General features: G+C 41.4%; 1 protein-coding gene across 2 annotated transcripts in view; it reads right to left on the bottom strand.

The window, feature by feature from the left end:
* Positions 1–17044, bottom strand: part of EYA3 (EYA transcriptional coactivator and phosphatase 3) — a 50055-nt gene that overhangs the window by 19035 nt on the left and 13976 nt on the right. For both annotated transcript variants that reach the window (XM_088531185.1, XM_088531186.1), the window contains exons 2-6: positions 13943–14038; positions 9172–9215; positions 7111–7190; positions 4211–4277; positions 3234–3376 (exon numbers count right to left, since the gene is read on the bottom strand). In XM_088531185.1, the coding sequence (XP_088387311.1) occupies positions 3234–3376; positions 4211–4277; positions 7111–7190; positions 9172–9215; positions 13943–13975 (367 nt within the window). In that variant the 5' untranslated portion in view covers positions 13976–14038. The remainder of the gene's footprint in view (positions 1–3233; positions 3377–4210; positions 4278–7110; positions 7191–9171; positions 9216–13942; positions 14039–17044) is intronic.

Raw genomic sequence — 17044 nt, 5'->3', positions numbered from 1 at the left:
CAAGGACAGGTGACACACAGGCGAGAATATGGAACACCTCTTTTCTGAAAGCAGTCCCCTGAAATGGGTGGTCTGGAGAACACGGCCGTGTTTGTCAGCCTGCCTAGAATTTCACACATAAAATACATCTGCTCTGTTCCAGTTAGACAGCCTGAAATTCCTTTTCTGGTGTAGAAATAAGCACAGCGGAACGTCATCCAAATACCTGGAACAGGCCCTTTGAGATTCTGCTAAAAATATGTGACCAAGTTGGCCAAATTTCTTCACTCAACAGAGATCTTGTGAGCAGAAACATAATTTGTAGAACGCCTCATTTGTACCATGCATGTTCAGGCTTCAACCTCCCACCTGTCAATACAAGACCCATCTTCTTCATAAGATTAAGCAGATATTACTTCAGTACAGTCTCTGTTACTAAAAACGTAGCCTGTAGCATTTTCCAAACACTTCACTTCAGACTAAAAATACAGGGACTTAATAGTAGATCGTGACATCTATACTACAGTGTTTCAGTAGCAGATCATAGCTCACAAGATGCTCAACAAACAAAAGCTGCTGATGAAGTCAATGGACAATGCTGATCTCTTCTGCCTAGTTCTCCAGAAGATACTCTGAATATAAGAGTAGGAATTAAAAGTTAGCTAAATACCCCCAAATACCAGAGCCTTCGAATAAAAAAAAAACAAGTGAACCAAAAACCCAACAGTGTCTAAATTTTAAGAGCTCAAGTCTAAGGCACCTTCTTAAACACCTTGGCCTAACACTTCAGTATAGCCCTCTGCATATTTACACAACCTTTAAGAAAGGCACATACCGTTTCAGAAAAAGCCACATGCCTCAGAAGCTGCACAGAAGCTGCACAGCACTGTCCACAACAAACTAACTCCAAATAAATAAAGGAAACTCTGAAACACTTTTCAGAATAGAGCAAGAAACAGTGCAACAAGACCATGGAAGCAGAGTGTAGACATCCACGGGAAGAGAAGTACGCTCTAGTCACCATAACGTGGGGTTGGACAGGGTTTGTAGGTAAGAAAGTCTTTAATTAGACCAGGTAGAATAGCTAGAAAATCAGACACATTTTTGGACACCTTCGCCAAGGGTCTGAGGCAGCATCACGACAAACACTAAAGCAGCATCAAAGAAGACAAGAAGCAGAATATTTACAAAGGCAGTGGACAAAGTGCACTTGACAACCAAAGGCTTAGGCAGGACACAGCACTGAATTGGCTACACTGATTCAGCTTTCTCTTGGAGGAATAAAGGGGGAGTTCATAAAGCAAAGCTGATGCCGTGATGGAGACCTTTGGTTCTCCAAGATACCTAAACACAGAATCAACTGGGTTCTGGCCCACTAAAATCCCTGAGGTCACCATCATGGCAGAGGTGGTTTTTGTTTGCTTGTTTTTAATCTCTTCAGTAGTAGTCATTTTTGATAATTACTGGATGGGACTGAGCTAGAAATGATGGCAGGAAATACCCTTGACCATCCAAACTCCCTCCCTTGCTTAAGTTGAGTTGCTCAAGTTAAGAGACTTGAGTTGTTAATAAAACACCCCAATGCTTAGACCTTGCAAAGCCTTATGCTTTGCAGTATACTTTCCACTTTGTAGTACTCAAGCCATGAGTGTTAGAATAGTGTTTCTGGGTATTAATATAGAGCAAATGAAACCAGGAAGATACCGTCTGATTAACGTCTTGCGTCCCAGCTACTGCAAACTCATCATTTTCTCCTGAAGGAATCCTCAGCCACAAGAAAATTTTTTATATAGGTACATATGTATAGAAAAGATATGCCAGTGTATTTTATAGGTTGATCCTTCTCATAAAAAGTAACTATTTGGGCTAAATGGAATTCAGACAGAATTCGGAATGTAACTTGTGTCTAAGAAAACTAAATCAAGTTGCATCAATCTTTCCACTCTATCTTCAGAGATACCATGATAAGTCAATGCTTTGTAAACCAAATAAAAGTAGTTGCTCTGTCAGTAATTAATAAGAGCCATAAATGCTGTTCTTTTTATTCAAAGACCTCTAGTACTTTAGGTAAGGAAAAAGTTGTGCTTTAACGTCCTTGGGTCCTAATACTTTACCAGCACAAATACATCCACGAGACGCTTTGTTCGTGCAGCTGCTCGGTGTTACTACAAACTCCAGAGAAGATTTCATGACTGCCTCAGGGCGGTGTTGCTCTTGAACACCCCATGGTGTGTTCCACAGTGTCACCACATGGAGGGACAACACCCGCTCCCCACCTCAGCACAGATGCCACCGGGAAAACTGCCTCCATCACCACACATTTTTGAGAGGCAGCAACATTTTTATATGTATTCACCTATATAACAAGTGGGGCAAGTTCAGGAACAAAAGGAGAAGTTAGAACAGCAATTTTGGATAATTGGTGATGTAATTTCATATATTAAAGGATAGTGAATCATCATGTTTTTTCCCAACACGTGAAACTTCAATACTGGACGTAAAAGTGAAGATGAAAATGCTGCCTCCCCTAGCTAAGGTGTTTCTATCTGTGCTCCTCATCCTCAACTCTCTTTTACTCCATGTAGAAAGATGGCAACTATCTTCTACTGAAACAGGCCAATATCCCTGGACGTGCATCCTTCTCTTCATTCACTACGAATGAAGCACAGGGTGAATCACTCAAACCTCGACAGTTAAATTTAGATGCTAAATTAAGATACACTCCAATCATTTGCAAAAACTAGAATGGCTAACAGAAGACTTGTGTATTAGAGCAACTTAAGACAACTTTTTATTGAGTTAAAAAACAAGACGATAAAGTCTTACTCCTAAGTAGTGAAAAGGAAAGGAAAAACATCTTCAGCAGAAATGCTAGAGAATGGGACTTTGTGTGATTTACCTTACAGGGGAAAAGCACAAACGCCGCTACACAACAACAGAAGAGAATTATGATCCCAAGCTAAGAAACTTCTGGAAGCTTCATAAAGAGGAACCCAAAGTACTGACCAGCAAAGTAGCTTTTTTAACAAAGTATAACATGAAGCTCCATCTAGAGATGACACCTCTCTAAACCAGACATTTGGTCACTTAAATGCATCATTCCCTTGCTTCAGTCCAACTACAGTTTAAGTCACATGCTGCCCCGTGAGCTTTTTTTTTCTATGCATCTGAAAATTCTGCTCAACATCTGCTGTTTGATGATACCTGAGGCTGTAATTGCAGGCACCAAGAAGTCTTGAAAAATTCCTGCTTACCGAAAGGAGGTAGTCCGTAGGTCTGGGTGGTTTGAGGGTAGATGGCATAAGGTTGAGACTGCTGTAGTGCTTGGTACTGAGTCTGACCGGGATAAGGGCTCATTGTTTCCGACACAGGTACAGAAAGGATATGTGTATATGGCCTTATGAAGAAAAAAAAGGAACAAACAACAAAACAACTATTCACATTATGCAGTTTTCATACTCCGAGCCAGGTGATACACAGGAAGATGGCTTGAGAAACATGGAAGGATTTGAGCTGACACGTGCTCTTGGGGTGATGCCTGCTTTTGTTTCCCAGTCTGACGTGCCCTGGATGTTTAGACAGGCTGCTTCTCCCACGGAAACCTGGGGAAAAGGGAGGTCCTGGGGGTTCTGCTGGAGGACAGGACACCATTGCTTATTTCAGGACTGTGAAGGCAGGAAAAAAGGGAGTGTAGGAGCTCCCCATTTTAATAGGCATGAGCAGTCAGGCTGTCTGACTCAGCATGGTCTCACGTCACCAAATGCCCAAGCTAATATAATTATTTTTGGAAATAATCAAGCCACTGGAACAATCAAAGAACAATCAAAGCCACTGGAACAAATGGAGAGACTGCACAGCAGCAAACACGGGGCACTACGACCTATTGCACTGTGCAGTGGGAAGATCCACTAAGATCTCCAAACATGGTGAAGGCCAAGGGATCCTATATTCCCCTTATATTCATTTATGCCAGTTTATTTTACAAATATTATGGGCAATATTTTGCAAGATGCTGTTGTATTGTTAGTCATACCTAGGGGTTCACGCCTCCCTGCGATCATAATATAACTCCCACTGAAGCCCAAGGTTGGCTTTCACGTGTCACCCTGGCCACAGCACTGACTTATTGGTGCCTAGCAGATATTAAAGTGTGATTTCCAGCGTTATAGGAATACATAAACATGCAAAAAGAGAGGTGAATCACAGAATTTTGCACAGCTGTTCAACTTACTTTGCAGAGTACATTTGTGAGGTATAATCATTTGATGACCTTGGGATATAATCAGTGCATGTCATAACTGAAAAAAAGTAGGTTGTGTAAGTATACATGAGAAGATTTCCACAAAAACAACAAATAATGACAACTGAATATCAGCATGCATCATTTTAAGCAAGATACCATATTTATAAGGGCTTTTAAGTGCCATGACTATGTGATTTAAAACAAATTACCAGAAAATGCATGTTAAAATAGCACAAAAACATTCCTGTCTTCATAATTTGGCAGTTAAATGTTTCAGCCAATATTCGTTTTCATTTTGTAACAGCGAGCTTTCTCTTTAGTAGCTGGTACAATCAGCCCCTGCAACTATCCTTACACAAACCTGATTTTAACCCTGCCCAAGTCCTTGAACGCTACAAGTCTTCATGTGATGGCTTGGTGCATCAAATTATGCCTTTTACAGCCCCTCTGCCCAGAGGAATCTCTGGCAATCTCTCTTTCCTCTAAGGGCCACAACAGGAAAGGAGTTTGTTCATTCTCCTGTCCTTTCCTCATGCCCTGAGCCACGCTGCCTTCCAGGAAGAACCTGCAACATTTTCTCTGGAGTCACCCTGGTCCTAAGCAACACTCCAGTCTACCCAACCTAGCACCTACAGGGGCTCCTTTCTCTGTCCTTCTCCTGCTTGCAGCTCAGCAGACTTCAGCCTTTCACCGCTTGACATGTAGGATCAACTGCAGTGCTCAGAGGTGGAGCAGGGATGAGCTCTGAAGAAACTGGACAGCTGCAGGTAATAGGGTGCTCCCATGCTTTCGTCTAAATAAATCCATGGCAATTGCATTCTAAAACTGCTGAGAGAGTCACTAAAGCTGCAAAACCATTAGGAAATGTTCAAACTCATCTCACTTAACACCGACTACGGTTTTTCTACAGCCCACATGAGCCAGTTCTTAATTCCAGCATTCTGGGTTGTGGGTGCAGAGGTGGGGCTGAAGTATCACATAAAGAGTTGGTAAGTCTTAAGTAGGGAGTTATTTAAAAAAGAAGAAAGGATTCAGAAGAGCTGACCTGGTAAATACTGAGCTGTCTATGGAGGCCAGGCAAGTGAGGATGTGCAGGGTCCCAGCAGGCAAGGCCACCCTGGGCACACGGCATCCCCATAAGTGACCTCTGAGCTGCACCATGTTTGTGACTGAACGCCGACGCAGGGCACGGATTTCTCGGTTGCCACCTCCAAGTCTACCACAACCAAACTCTTTGCAAACGTGGCTTTGCTGCTGGCGGACTCATCCTTCTGAAGCCGGCTTGGCGGCACACGGATTCTGGCAGCGGATCCAGGCTAACAGTGTAGCTTCTCTCCTGGCATTGCTCCAGGAACCTGGCTCCCAGTTAGGAACCCTACAGCAGCCTTAAGCATCCTTCCTCCTTTCTGGAATAAGTGAACTGATCACCTGCAAGGAGCAGCCTGCATGTGTACGGCAGAGCACTTTGCCCTGGGATCTGCTCCCGATGCCAGAGCACGGGCTCCTCCAAGCCTGGCCTTCACCACTCGGAACAGTCCTGGTACTGCTAATTTCCCCGGAACGCTATCGGAGCGGTGGCTCAAACCATCAGCCCCAGGCTCAGAACCTCCCCAAAGCCCAAGGACCTTCCCCCCTCGGGTGCTGAGTGTCAACTCCTGGCGGGAAGCGCAAGGATGTGGCAGGAATTGCAGCCTGGGAGCACTCGGACTTAAAGGCTTCCACTGAGCACCTGCTATTCCAACAGCCCTCCCAAGGACTCCCAAAACCAAAGTTTTGTAGCACTACAACACGTATATGTTCATTAAAGAAAGTCTATACTAAAGAATGCTTATATGTGAAAGTGTATATGTTTATTAGAGAATAACATTTACTATTTTAAGTTGTGAACCTATTCCCTGAAACTTTTTTACTTAATTCTCACTTTAGTAATTATATTCCTCTTTCCTATTCTTCTTCCTTTTAAATATATTTTTCTATCCCCTTGCAAAACTGTGAGTTGTCCTCTCTTCCCTCTCTTTTTCTCTTAAACATGTCAAGCGGGAAAAACAAAATATTGATTCATTCAAACAGCAATTTAGTAAGGCTATTTTTAGAATTGTTCTTTTAGGAGAAGTATATAAAGAATTAGGTAATGGCATACAAATTCTGCAATATTACAGTATTCAATTTCTGTAAAATGCAAATGTCTTGTTCATTTAGGCAGCAGATTTGGCAGACCAAAATTATGGGAACTTGTGCCAGATGACACCAAATTGAAAACATGTAACATGTAATTTCCCATTGCCAACAGATCAAAGTTTTAGTATTTTAAATCAGTAGTGCTGAACTTATTTTCAATTATAACACAGTCAGCAGAAGCACTCTGCACAGAAATTTGACTTCCATAATAACCTCCAGCTCTGCTTTTTCCAGAGCATCCCACCTCTCACATACAATTTGTTCTTTTTAAAAAAATTCTGCCTCAGTTTACTCACCTTTAACTTCTTAACACACTTCTGCAGACATTTGATACACTTCAGAGTCTGGCATTAAGTGTATGGTATATACAAAAGACCCAACCAGTTGGGTAGAAACAATCATGTATGAATTCTCCTATAATATGCATTATTACTGATCAATTCAATGCCTTTCCAGAAGAAAAATAAGATATAAGGCAGGTAAGACATAGCAGCAAGCTGGGGGCCAGTGACACAAACTGGGTAGATAATAGGAAAAGATACTGGCCTACCATCAGCCTCCCCAAATCTTCAGCATTTCTTCATCTGATGGCTAGGGCAGCAAAGGACTATGAGGAGGTGACAAAGCTTGTGCTTGGTGTTGCAAAGTAACCAGAGCAGTGAAGAACCCAGAAAAGAGAGTGGGAGCAAAAAAACTGGGGGGATACTTACTCTCACTTGACATGGGAAGGTTTGGAGCAAGGCTTGAAGATTCAGGTTTCTGATCGCTGACCTCGGTGTTGCTCACGTGACTGAGGGGATAACGAGAGGCTGATCGTTAGCATTACAACATCTCTGGGCATCTTCACCCCCAGTTTTGGCCCTCCTAACAGAGGCAGAACCGACTGTTAACAGAAATCAGCTGCATCCTGGTCCCCTGTACCAGCCCAGACACCCCTCAGGCTCTTCAACAGGAGCTGAATTTGCTAATTTAGCACAGAAACCCTTCAATTATTTTTGCTGCATTGAGGAGGGATCCAGCAAGCAACACTCATGGTGGTAAGGGTGGGCTATGAGCAGGCACTCCCCCTCTCAGCAGCAGTAAGTTATTACATTGGTGCTTTCACCTCGTAAAACTGTGGTCTGGGCATCTGGGTTTTATTCTAATGGTCTCAATACCTATAATGGTTCTATGACAACCTGCTCAAAGATGTCCAAATATTGGCCTTCAAATTCAGCAGGCAGACAGCCCCCCGACTTGCTTTCAGTGCTAGCAGCTGACCAAACTTCCCTAACCAATTCTGAGTTTTGCAAAAAGAAATACCACATTGCTATGAAGACAAGGTATCTACCACTACACTTGATTAATTAAAAAAAATATCCTGTACTCACATAGCACAATTTGTGGTTGCTAAATTGCATGCTGTTTACAAACAGCTCAAGCGCTGTACAGCTGCTTGTCGTGATTTCTTCCTGGGGAAAACCTCACAGATAAAATAATGTTCATGATCGCACTAGATCAGCCCATTTCTCTGCTCTTTCTCGCTGCTGCACCCACCCGGGCTCTGGGGACCCGCTCGCATCCTCTGCTTTGTGGTCACTGACCCCAAGAGGAAAGCTTGCTCGCACCGTGGCTGCACAAAACCACCGAGAATCTCCTCTGGACTAGCCTTAAAAGCAGAGCTCATGCCCTTCACAGTGGTTTTAATACCTTTGTAGGCTGCTGGATACTTAATGTTCCCAAGAGAGAACATCCTCCCTGGCTATAGCTGTTCCTTTTCTCTCTGCCACAACTCGACTGAAACAAATACAGCCAGAGTGACCTTGGCTGAAAATCATATTGCTATGGAGAAACAGATGTAATAAATCACTTTGAAATATTTCAAAGGTCAAACTTAAAATCATACATAATGTTTCATCAAAACACAGCAGCAATACCTGAACAGAATGACAGCTGAATTAGGATTTTAATGCACAGAAGGGGAAGCTCCACCATCCACTTGTACATGGTCACACCTGCCTGGGGCGCCCCTGGATCCTTTAGGGTCAATAAATCTCCAGCCAGGATCATTTCACCTGTACAGCTGATCTCATCTCACACAGCCTAGAAGGGACGCTGGGAGTAACTAGCCCCAATTTCCAGCTTATAGACATCTAATGAATGTCAAAGAAAAAAAAATCCCCAAGAAATCTTTCTTCAGGAGTATATGTCCTTCTACCTTATTAAAAAAATACACTCTGAAGGAGAATAAACCCTAATATAGACATTCTCTCTATATACATAATATAATGTACATAATAAGCAAATAATTAGTGATTAATGCCTAAACATAACATACATTAGAAAGCTTCAAATGGAAGAAATTGTACAATTTACCATTTTTAAGCAAAAGATACTATCAAGTTTAGAACTTTTAATATCTCAAAAGTTATTCATGGACTTTTGTTGAGAATCACAGCTCAGATACTTGTGTTATTGGAATCCTCCAAGTCTCACTAGAATAAATGCATGTTACACATGTTGTACATGAGCTGCCTCATCTGATGCTGTGAAAAACATGATGAGCAATGATGTAATTAGAATTCTTTGTAGCCCCATTTATAAAAGCTTACTATCAAAAGGACTGATTAAGCTTTTGTATTCAGAATTTAATCTCCAAACTATACCAAGCAAAAAGTTTCCTCTATTTCTGTGAAAAAATACAGTATACAAGACTCTAAAACTGGAGGCTTACCATCAAAACAGGACATATATAACTGCTGCACACTAAAATCCCATTCAGAATTACACACCTTAAGCTTTGTTCTCTGGATTCTTGCATCTTGGCTTTTTTCACCTGCAAATAAAGTACAGTCAGAGACAAAACTGAACACAACTGTCCTTGATATAATCTATGCACACAAATGCCAGGCTCCCATTAGCAGATCATCACTGGTTACTATAGAGTTTGCATTAACGTTTAAATACAGCAGGCTCCGCATTGGAGTTAACCAGTGTAGCGGCTGGTTCTTCAGATCAAAACAAGCCTTTTTTAATTAGAATGCTGCTAGAGCTGAACGTGTTAGCAAAACGGCCATGGTTTTCAAATAAATAACAGATGCTGGGATATACAGCTCCAGAAGTTTGATAAGGGCTGTTCTATGGAAATTGAATTAGAGCCATGAATTTTAAGAAAATCCTATTCTGCATGGAACAAGTACAACTGCTACGAACTTGGGTCTGCAATCCTTCTCTCTCTTAACTATTCTAAAGATAGGAAATTAAAGATTTTTTTCTGTTCACATCAGTAATAAATTAGCAGTTCTGATTTTAATTTCTGAATAGCACCAATACAGTATTTATTGTATCCTTGTGGTTGGCCAGCTGGCTCTCTTCTTGCAGAGAGTATTCCTACAGAAAAACATTGCCCTCAACACAAATCCAGTTTCTTGCTTCCAGGCTACAAATAGGACTTAGAAATCCCGGGCTGGAAGAAAGGATTAGTTATTGTGCCCTGTAACCTTTTGAGCAAGATATTCCTGTAAAATACTCTTTTTTCCACCCTTCCACCCCTCCTCACACCCGCTGCATCCCCCATGTAGTTCATACCATCTCTTTAAATTGCACAGAAGTGACTCACACGCCAGAAAAAAGCAGCATCAGACAGCTCAAATCTAAGCTATTTTGCAGCAACGGAGCCAACATTACTTTAGAATTGGCAGATTGAATTTTAGTTTCCACAAACAGCACGGGAACCAGTGCAAGGCTGCTATTGCAAGTCAATTTTTTTAATAGGAAAAATTGGAAGAGAAATCAGCTCAACTAAAAATAGCAAAGATGCATAAGGTAAGGTCAATTTTATTAAAATTTTCAGCAGGTTCAGAATGGAAAACAGGAAGAAAAGAACAGTTGTCCCCAAAACAGTTCTTGATAATCAGGATTTCAAATTGAGCCTTGGCTCTGTTTTGGAACCAGGAGTTGAACTTCTGGCCCGATGAGCAGCCCTGTGGTGCCATCTCGTGCTTCTCTCTTGGGAAGACTTCCCCCCTCTGCCAGGACCATGGCCACCCTCCACCACCCCTTTTTTACATGAGTTTTACTTTAACTCAAGAGCAAATTTCATAAAAATGTGAGAAAATATCAGGGAAAGAGTTTCATTAACCCTTTAAAGCAGCCAAGAACATGGCTCTGGGGTTGCTAAGTGTAACCCATAGAACGGGTCAAGCAAACCAATTTCTGATGGCCCTGCCTCAATCTTGTATTGGGCTCCCTGGCTATGCAGCTTTGCATTAAAAAATAAAAAAAAAAAAAGAAAAAATTCATTAGGTCTCTATGGTAAGTGATAACACTTATGAAATCTTGATATTTTGGTGGAATGCAAAAATTCTATCCTGCCCATCACTAATTTTGTTAAAAATTTAAAGTTGCTGAGGGAATATTATTTTCTAAATGATCAACACCCTGAGATGCTACGGGCTCAGGAAGGAGCATTATACTCCCAAGTGAGCACTGTACCCAAAACCTGACTGGGGTCCCCTTCTCCATCCTCTCCTGCATAAGCCTTAGGAAACCACCAGCCACCTCCTCTCAACACACACTTCACTGACAACCTCCTTGAGAGGATTCAGATGCCATCAAGGATCTAAGGTGACAGGACCACAGTTTGAAGACACTTTTTTTGTGCAGGAAAAGTGAATTTACTGCTTAAAAAAAACCCAAAAAACCACAACTTACCACAAAAGGAACTGAAAGATGTGGTGATGCAAATTTTAGCCTTACGATCTGACATTATTTCACTAAGCAAGGCTTTTGCTTCACTAGAGCGAACGGTACTTTTAGGAACAATTTCAATCTTTTTATTTCATTATGAGTTGCCTTTTTTATTATTAAATCTAAATAAAGCGGCACCTTCTATCTGATCCCTGCTCCCAATCACTAATTTCTATAACTGAAAATGCCCCTGGCCTGAGTCATTCCACAGGCTGTAAAACTCCTGTCTGCTCCAGGCCAAGCCTACCAAATGTCAATGCAGTTTTAATAAAAGAGTGAGAAGCAAAGTGAGCAAAAACAGGGTGAGTAAAAACACACACAACTAGCCAACACAGTAAAACTTCTAGGAACACATAATCTGAGATTGTGGCAACATGGTTGTGAAGGGAGGATTGTGTATCCAATTAGGAATGGAGAATTTTATTGCCATCCTTTGCCCATTTAAAGATAAAAATAAAATGTCATCGCAGACCCCCAGCCCTCATGCTCTGCTCCTCTGGTAGCAGTGCCTCTTCCTGGAGCTCTTCCACCACGGCTGCCTCTGCCTCGGAGCTGCTGTTTGCCATAAGCAGCCATCCCGGACAGCAACATGGTGGATGTCTGCAAGGAGCTGCCAGCATTGCCCAAGAACAATACTTAATAAATAAAACAAGTTTCGACAATTGATAATGAAATTTACTTCAAGGTATTTGAGTTGAAGCTTTTTAATGCAAGTTTATTGTCCCTGGTTAAAACAGAAAGGCTTTTGTCATTGTCTGGCATTCAGGATTAAGTTAGTATTACAAGTCAATTATGTTCACAACGTATTTGACAAATGAGAGAATACTATTAAGGATTCCTTTTAAAACTAATCCTCAACAAGACTATCTTTTTCTTTTTTGGCTACGACAAAAGTATTGGCTCACTTTCCCCATTTTTTTTTCTTTGCTTTATACCTTCCTGCATCTGTTTCTATTTTCTAAGACCATTTCTACATGTAAACTTTCCTATTCTAATTCACACCTGAAAAGAAGAAACGGTCAAAAACAGGGACAAAAATGATATGCCTCTAAAGTCTGTAAGTACTATGCTGGGTAAATGAGAAACTTAACATTCATTTAGAAAAGATATGTTGTTTTCAATTTGGGCCACATCAACATAAGAAAATGACCTGTTTTTTTTTTCCCTCCTTTTTAAGTAAAATATCTTTAAGACAGAGCCTGAAAACTTCCATAACAAGTTCCCTCCTGGATTCAGTTATCAACACTTTGCAATATATGTTATTTTATCAAAGTAATACACTAATCCTGTTGCCATGATCAAAACAAGCAAAAATCATTTCATGAAGAAAATCAAGTTTGTATGATGCAGAACTACTAGGCAGAAATGATTTTGCAAAGCTGATTTACATTCTCTGTTCTCATTTGCAAAGTTAACTTGTTCCAAGAAAGGTCTAATTCCCAAAAAAGCATAAGAAAAAGATAATTCTTGGCATTTCCTCCTGCAAGAATGTCCAAGAATATTAAAAATACCACATCATTTAACAGTTGTAATCAATGGTGTCTCATAATCTGTCGCAGAATCACTTGATATCTGATTCTGAAGAGCAAGTAGCAAGAAAACTTTTGGTAGAATATTACAGAATAAGGTGCTTATAGAGGATGCTTTCACTCACCAAAAATGAGTTGTGCCCTATCTCGTATCTTGAAGAATAAAGGTTTATACAGATAGCTTGCATTATATAAGGAAGTAAGATTGCCTTTCAATCCCACAAATATCTGCAGTTCAAATTCTACATTTTTGCTGGTTACTCTCACAGTGAGTCTACATGCACAAGACATAACTTGCACACTGTGTAAAGTAATGTTTTCTTTCAGTAATTTGAGATTTATCTTTGCATTTCATTCAGCTGTGTTAATGACTCATAAAAATGCATAAATGAAGTTATGCTGTATTGCCTAATTAGTTAACTGCAGAACACAATACTGTCACAATTAGAGCAGCCTCCAAAGTTTTCCAGTGTGGACACTTCCAGATATCTTTTAGCATGCTACTGTTTTCATGTGCATTTAAAAATATCTAAAACTTCATCTTTAGACTAATATAAGCATGTGTTATGTTTGCCTCAGATTTAATTTGGAATATAATATTAACAACTTTATGTTTGAGCTGCCTTGCTTAAATACTTCATCAAAGTAAATGTTTTAACTTCATACCACACTGTATTAATATTCTTCCCCAAACTTATGTGACATTAATTTTTATATTTATAATTATTAGTTTATTCATCACACTGTATTTCAAAAATTTGAGATCTCTGGACAGCAATTTTAAATTTAAAACATACCTCCCTACTGGAATACACTTTTAAATTAAGGAATTTAAAAACTGTTCTCCAGCAGTGGAGAAGATGGTATTCTTGAGATCACAGCAGCTTCTCAAGATCCTGAGCACAAGAAGCAGCAAAGATTTTGTGTTATAGTAACCAATTTCCTGATTCTGTCTGTCAAAGACAGAATGACTTTTGCTGGACGACACTTGAACTGGTTTTTTTTTTTTTTTGAGAAAAATAAATCATCATTAGGCATGATTTTAAATGGAAACATAGAATTAAATATATCAACCCATCCCTTTTATAACTATTATTCATACTATTAAAGTAAATCAAATGTACAATACATTTTCCTAAAACATTTTATTATATTTATCTATTTATTTATCAAGAGGTGAAAAATAAATCAATCTTATTTTCCAATACTAATGAAAATAAGTGGAATTTGTGAGGTCTCCAATTTGTTCTATATGTTAGGTTTGAGTATTTTTACATGTACTTACTGGCTGTTCGGGTAAGTCTTGTGGCTCTTCCATGGGTATTACTATTTTAATGCTTAAATGATTCGAATGCGTGTGTTCCTCGGCAGTCTTCAAAGCCTGTCAAGAAAAGGTGTTCATAGCTTATGTACTTTTGGGGAGGCTTATCATTTAGGCTATCGGGGAACATTAATTGTTATGTATTCCACCCACAAGCTTTCTAAACTCGTGTTGTCCTCTCCCAAGTGAGAGACAAAATTCATACATGGAAAGAGTTCATAAACAAGGGATTTAGCTTTAAGCTTCAAGACATAAGCAGACTTTTTTACGCACATGGTACATTACTACATCATTTACATGTGTCACACAACTACCAAAGCTAATGTATCCATCAAACACGTGCACGAAGATTTTAAAGGCACTTTGAACGATCAAGTCAGGTCTACTAGGTCAGTAAACAGAGTGATTCAGTCTAACCTGTTTTAATTTAGATCATTTATATAACAAAAAAGAAATCAGGACAAGAGTCTACACCTAAATGTATTTACAAGCAGTACTGTTTATTGCCCAGTCTACAAAGCTCGCTTGTTCTTTCGATTACACCTTTCAGAAAGAAAAAATTGATGAACATTTCCTTCTAAAATAATAATTAAAAAAAAAACAACCCAAGAGCAATCAGCATAGAGATCTTATACACTGTATTAAACTGCTGCTAGACCCCAGCAAAATCATGAGAAGGAAATTTTGCAGAAGATTACTTTCATAACCTTCTGAATTTCTAGGGTCTGATGAATGTCGGCATCACTTCAAGCACCACTTTCTCCAAGCTCAGGATCCGTGCATTCCTACAAGAAGGAAGTCAAGCAAGGGGGGCAGAAGACCTGCGTGGATGGTAAAGTTTTCCCAAGAGCTCTTACAGAACAAAACAGAGCGTTCGCAAGCTGGAAGAAGGGTCAAATCACATGGAAAGAATATAGGAACATCGTCAGAGAATGCAGGGATGCAACGAGGAAGGCCAAGGCCCATGTGGAATTAGAGTTAGCGAGGAATGTCAGGGATGACAGGAAAGGCTTCTATAAATACATCAGCAGCAAGAGGAAGACCAGGGAAAATGTGGGCCCGCTGCTGAACGGGGAGGGTGCCATGGTGATGGAAGGTGCAAAGAAGGCAGAGATACTAAATGTCACCTTTGCTTCTGTCTTCACTGCTAAGGCCAGTCCCCACGAACTACTGAGCCCGGGGACAAGAGAGAGAACTGGGAGAGAGGAGGACTTTCCCCTGGTCAAGGAGCATTGGGTTAGGGATTATTTAGGCAAACTGGACACCCATAAATCTATGGGCCCAGATAGGATACACCTAAGAGTGCTGAGGGAACTGGCGGGGGTCATTGCTCAGCCGCTCTCCATCATCTTCCAGAGGTCACAGGGAGCAGGAGAGGTGCCAGAGGACTGGAAGAAACCAGTGTCACTCCAGTTTTCAAAAAGGGCAAGAGACAGGACCCAGGAAACCACAGGCCAGTCAGCCTCACCTCCATCCCTGGAAAGGTGATGGAGCAGCTCCTCCTAGAGACCATCTCTAGGCATGTGAAGGAAAAGAAGGTGATCAGGAGTAGTCAGCATGGATTCACCAAGGGGAAGTCATGTTTGACAAACCTGACAGCCTTCTGTGATGAGGTAACGGACTGGATGGACAATGGGAGAGCTGTGGATGTTGTCTACCTTGACTTCAGCAAGGGTTTTGACACAGTTGCCCATAACATCCTCAGAGGAAAGCTCTGGAAGTATGGACTGGATGAGTGGACAGTGAAGTGGATTGAGGGCTGACTGGATGGCAAAGCCCAGAGGGTGGTGACAAATAAGGCCCAGTCTAGTTGGAGGCCTGTGGCCAGTGGTGTCCCCAGAGGGCAGTTCTGGGCCCAGGGATGTTCAACTTGTTCATCAATGACTTGTATGAGAGCACAGAGGGCACCCTCAGCAAGTTTGCGGATGACACCAAACCAGGTGGAGTGGCCAACACTCCCGAGGGCTGTGCTGCCACTGAGAGGGACCTGGACAGGATGGAGAGTGGGGCAGAGAGGAACCTCATGAGGTTCAATATGAGGGTCCTGCACCTGGGGAGGAACAACCCCAGGCACCAGCAGATATTATGGGTTGATCTGCTGCTCTCCTGCGGAGAGGGATTTGGGTGTTCTGGTTGACAAGTTCACCATGAGGCAGCAAATGTGCCCTCGTGGCCAAGAAGGGCCAAGTACAAACACCTCAGGGGAAAATGTAAAGAGAGTGGGTCTAAACTCTTGGTGGTGGTCGGTGACAGAACAAGGGGTAATGGGTATAAATTAAAACACACGAAACTTAATCTCCATATGAGGAAGAACTTCTTTCCTGTGAGGGTGACAGAGCCCTGGCACAGGCTGCCCAGAGAGGCTGTAGAGGCTCCTTCTCTGGAGATCTTCCAGCCCACCTGGATGCCACCCTGTGCCCCTGCTCTGGGTGTCCCTGCTGGAGCAGGGGGCTGGACTGGGTGATCCCTAGAGGTCCCTTCCAACCTTAACCATTATGTGATTCTGTGATTTCTACCACTCTGCAGGCAAAGGCACGAGTCCTCTGGGATTTCCACCTCTGTCTGACCAAAATTGAGTATACATCTTCAATCAGCTGCTCTTCTTTTGCCCTCTTCTTTGAGGGCCAGCATATCAAAAAGAAAATCCTTCAAACACACTCTGTCTCCATTACAATGGATGGTGTGGTAGGTATCTCCTCATCCATTCTAACACACCTGTCTACACACACACATGCTCCCCTACACACAAAGTAGAATTGCAAGTGGCTAATATCAATTAAAAGAAATGCCATTAAAAACCACCTAATGGTTTGGAAAAAAGCAAATATAGAAACTACACATGTACTTTCTCTACTGAGCTAGGACCTGCTCCTGCTTCAGTGGCCATCAGAGTTTTGCTCTAAGCCTTCATGGAAAGGTGGAAGGCCAATTATTCAGCTGCTGTTTTCTCTAAGCCTTTCTGGTTGCACATCCCACCTCAAACACTAAAGCATCTTCACATGACAAAGTCCCCAGAAACAGTAGCAAGACCAGGTAACCAATATGACTTTACAGCATCCTGAAAGC

The sequence above is a fragment of the Tinamus guttatus genome, unplaced genomic scaffold (assembly GCF_059628265.1).
Source record: "Tinamus guttatus ecotype Peru unplaced genomic scaffold, ASM5962826v1 Tinamus_guttatus_pri_ptg000397l, whole genome shotgun sequence".
NCBI classification, from domain to species: Eukaryota; Metazoa; Chordata; class Aves; order Tinamiformes; family Tinamidae; genus Tinamus; species Tinamus guttatus.
Note: the sequence above shows the minus strand (reverse complement) of the source record. Positions and strands in the feature narration are given on the sequence as shown.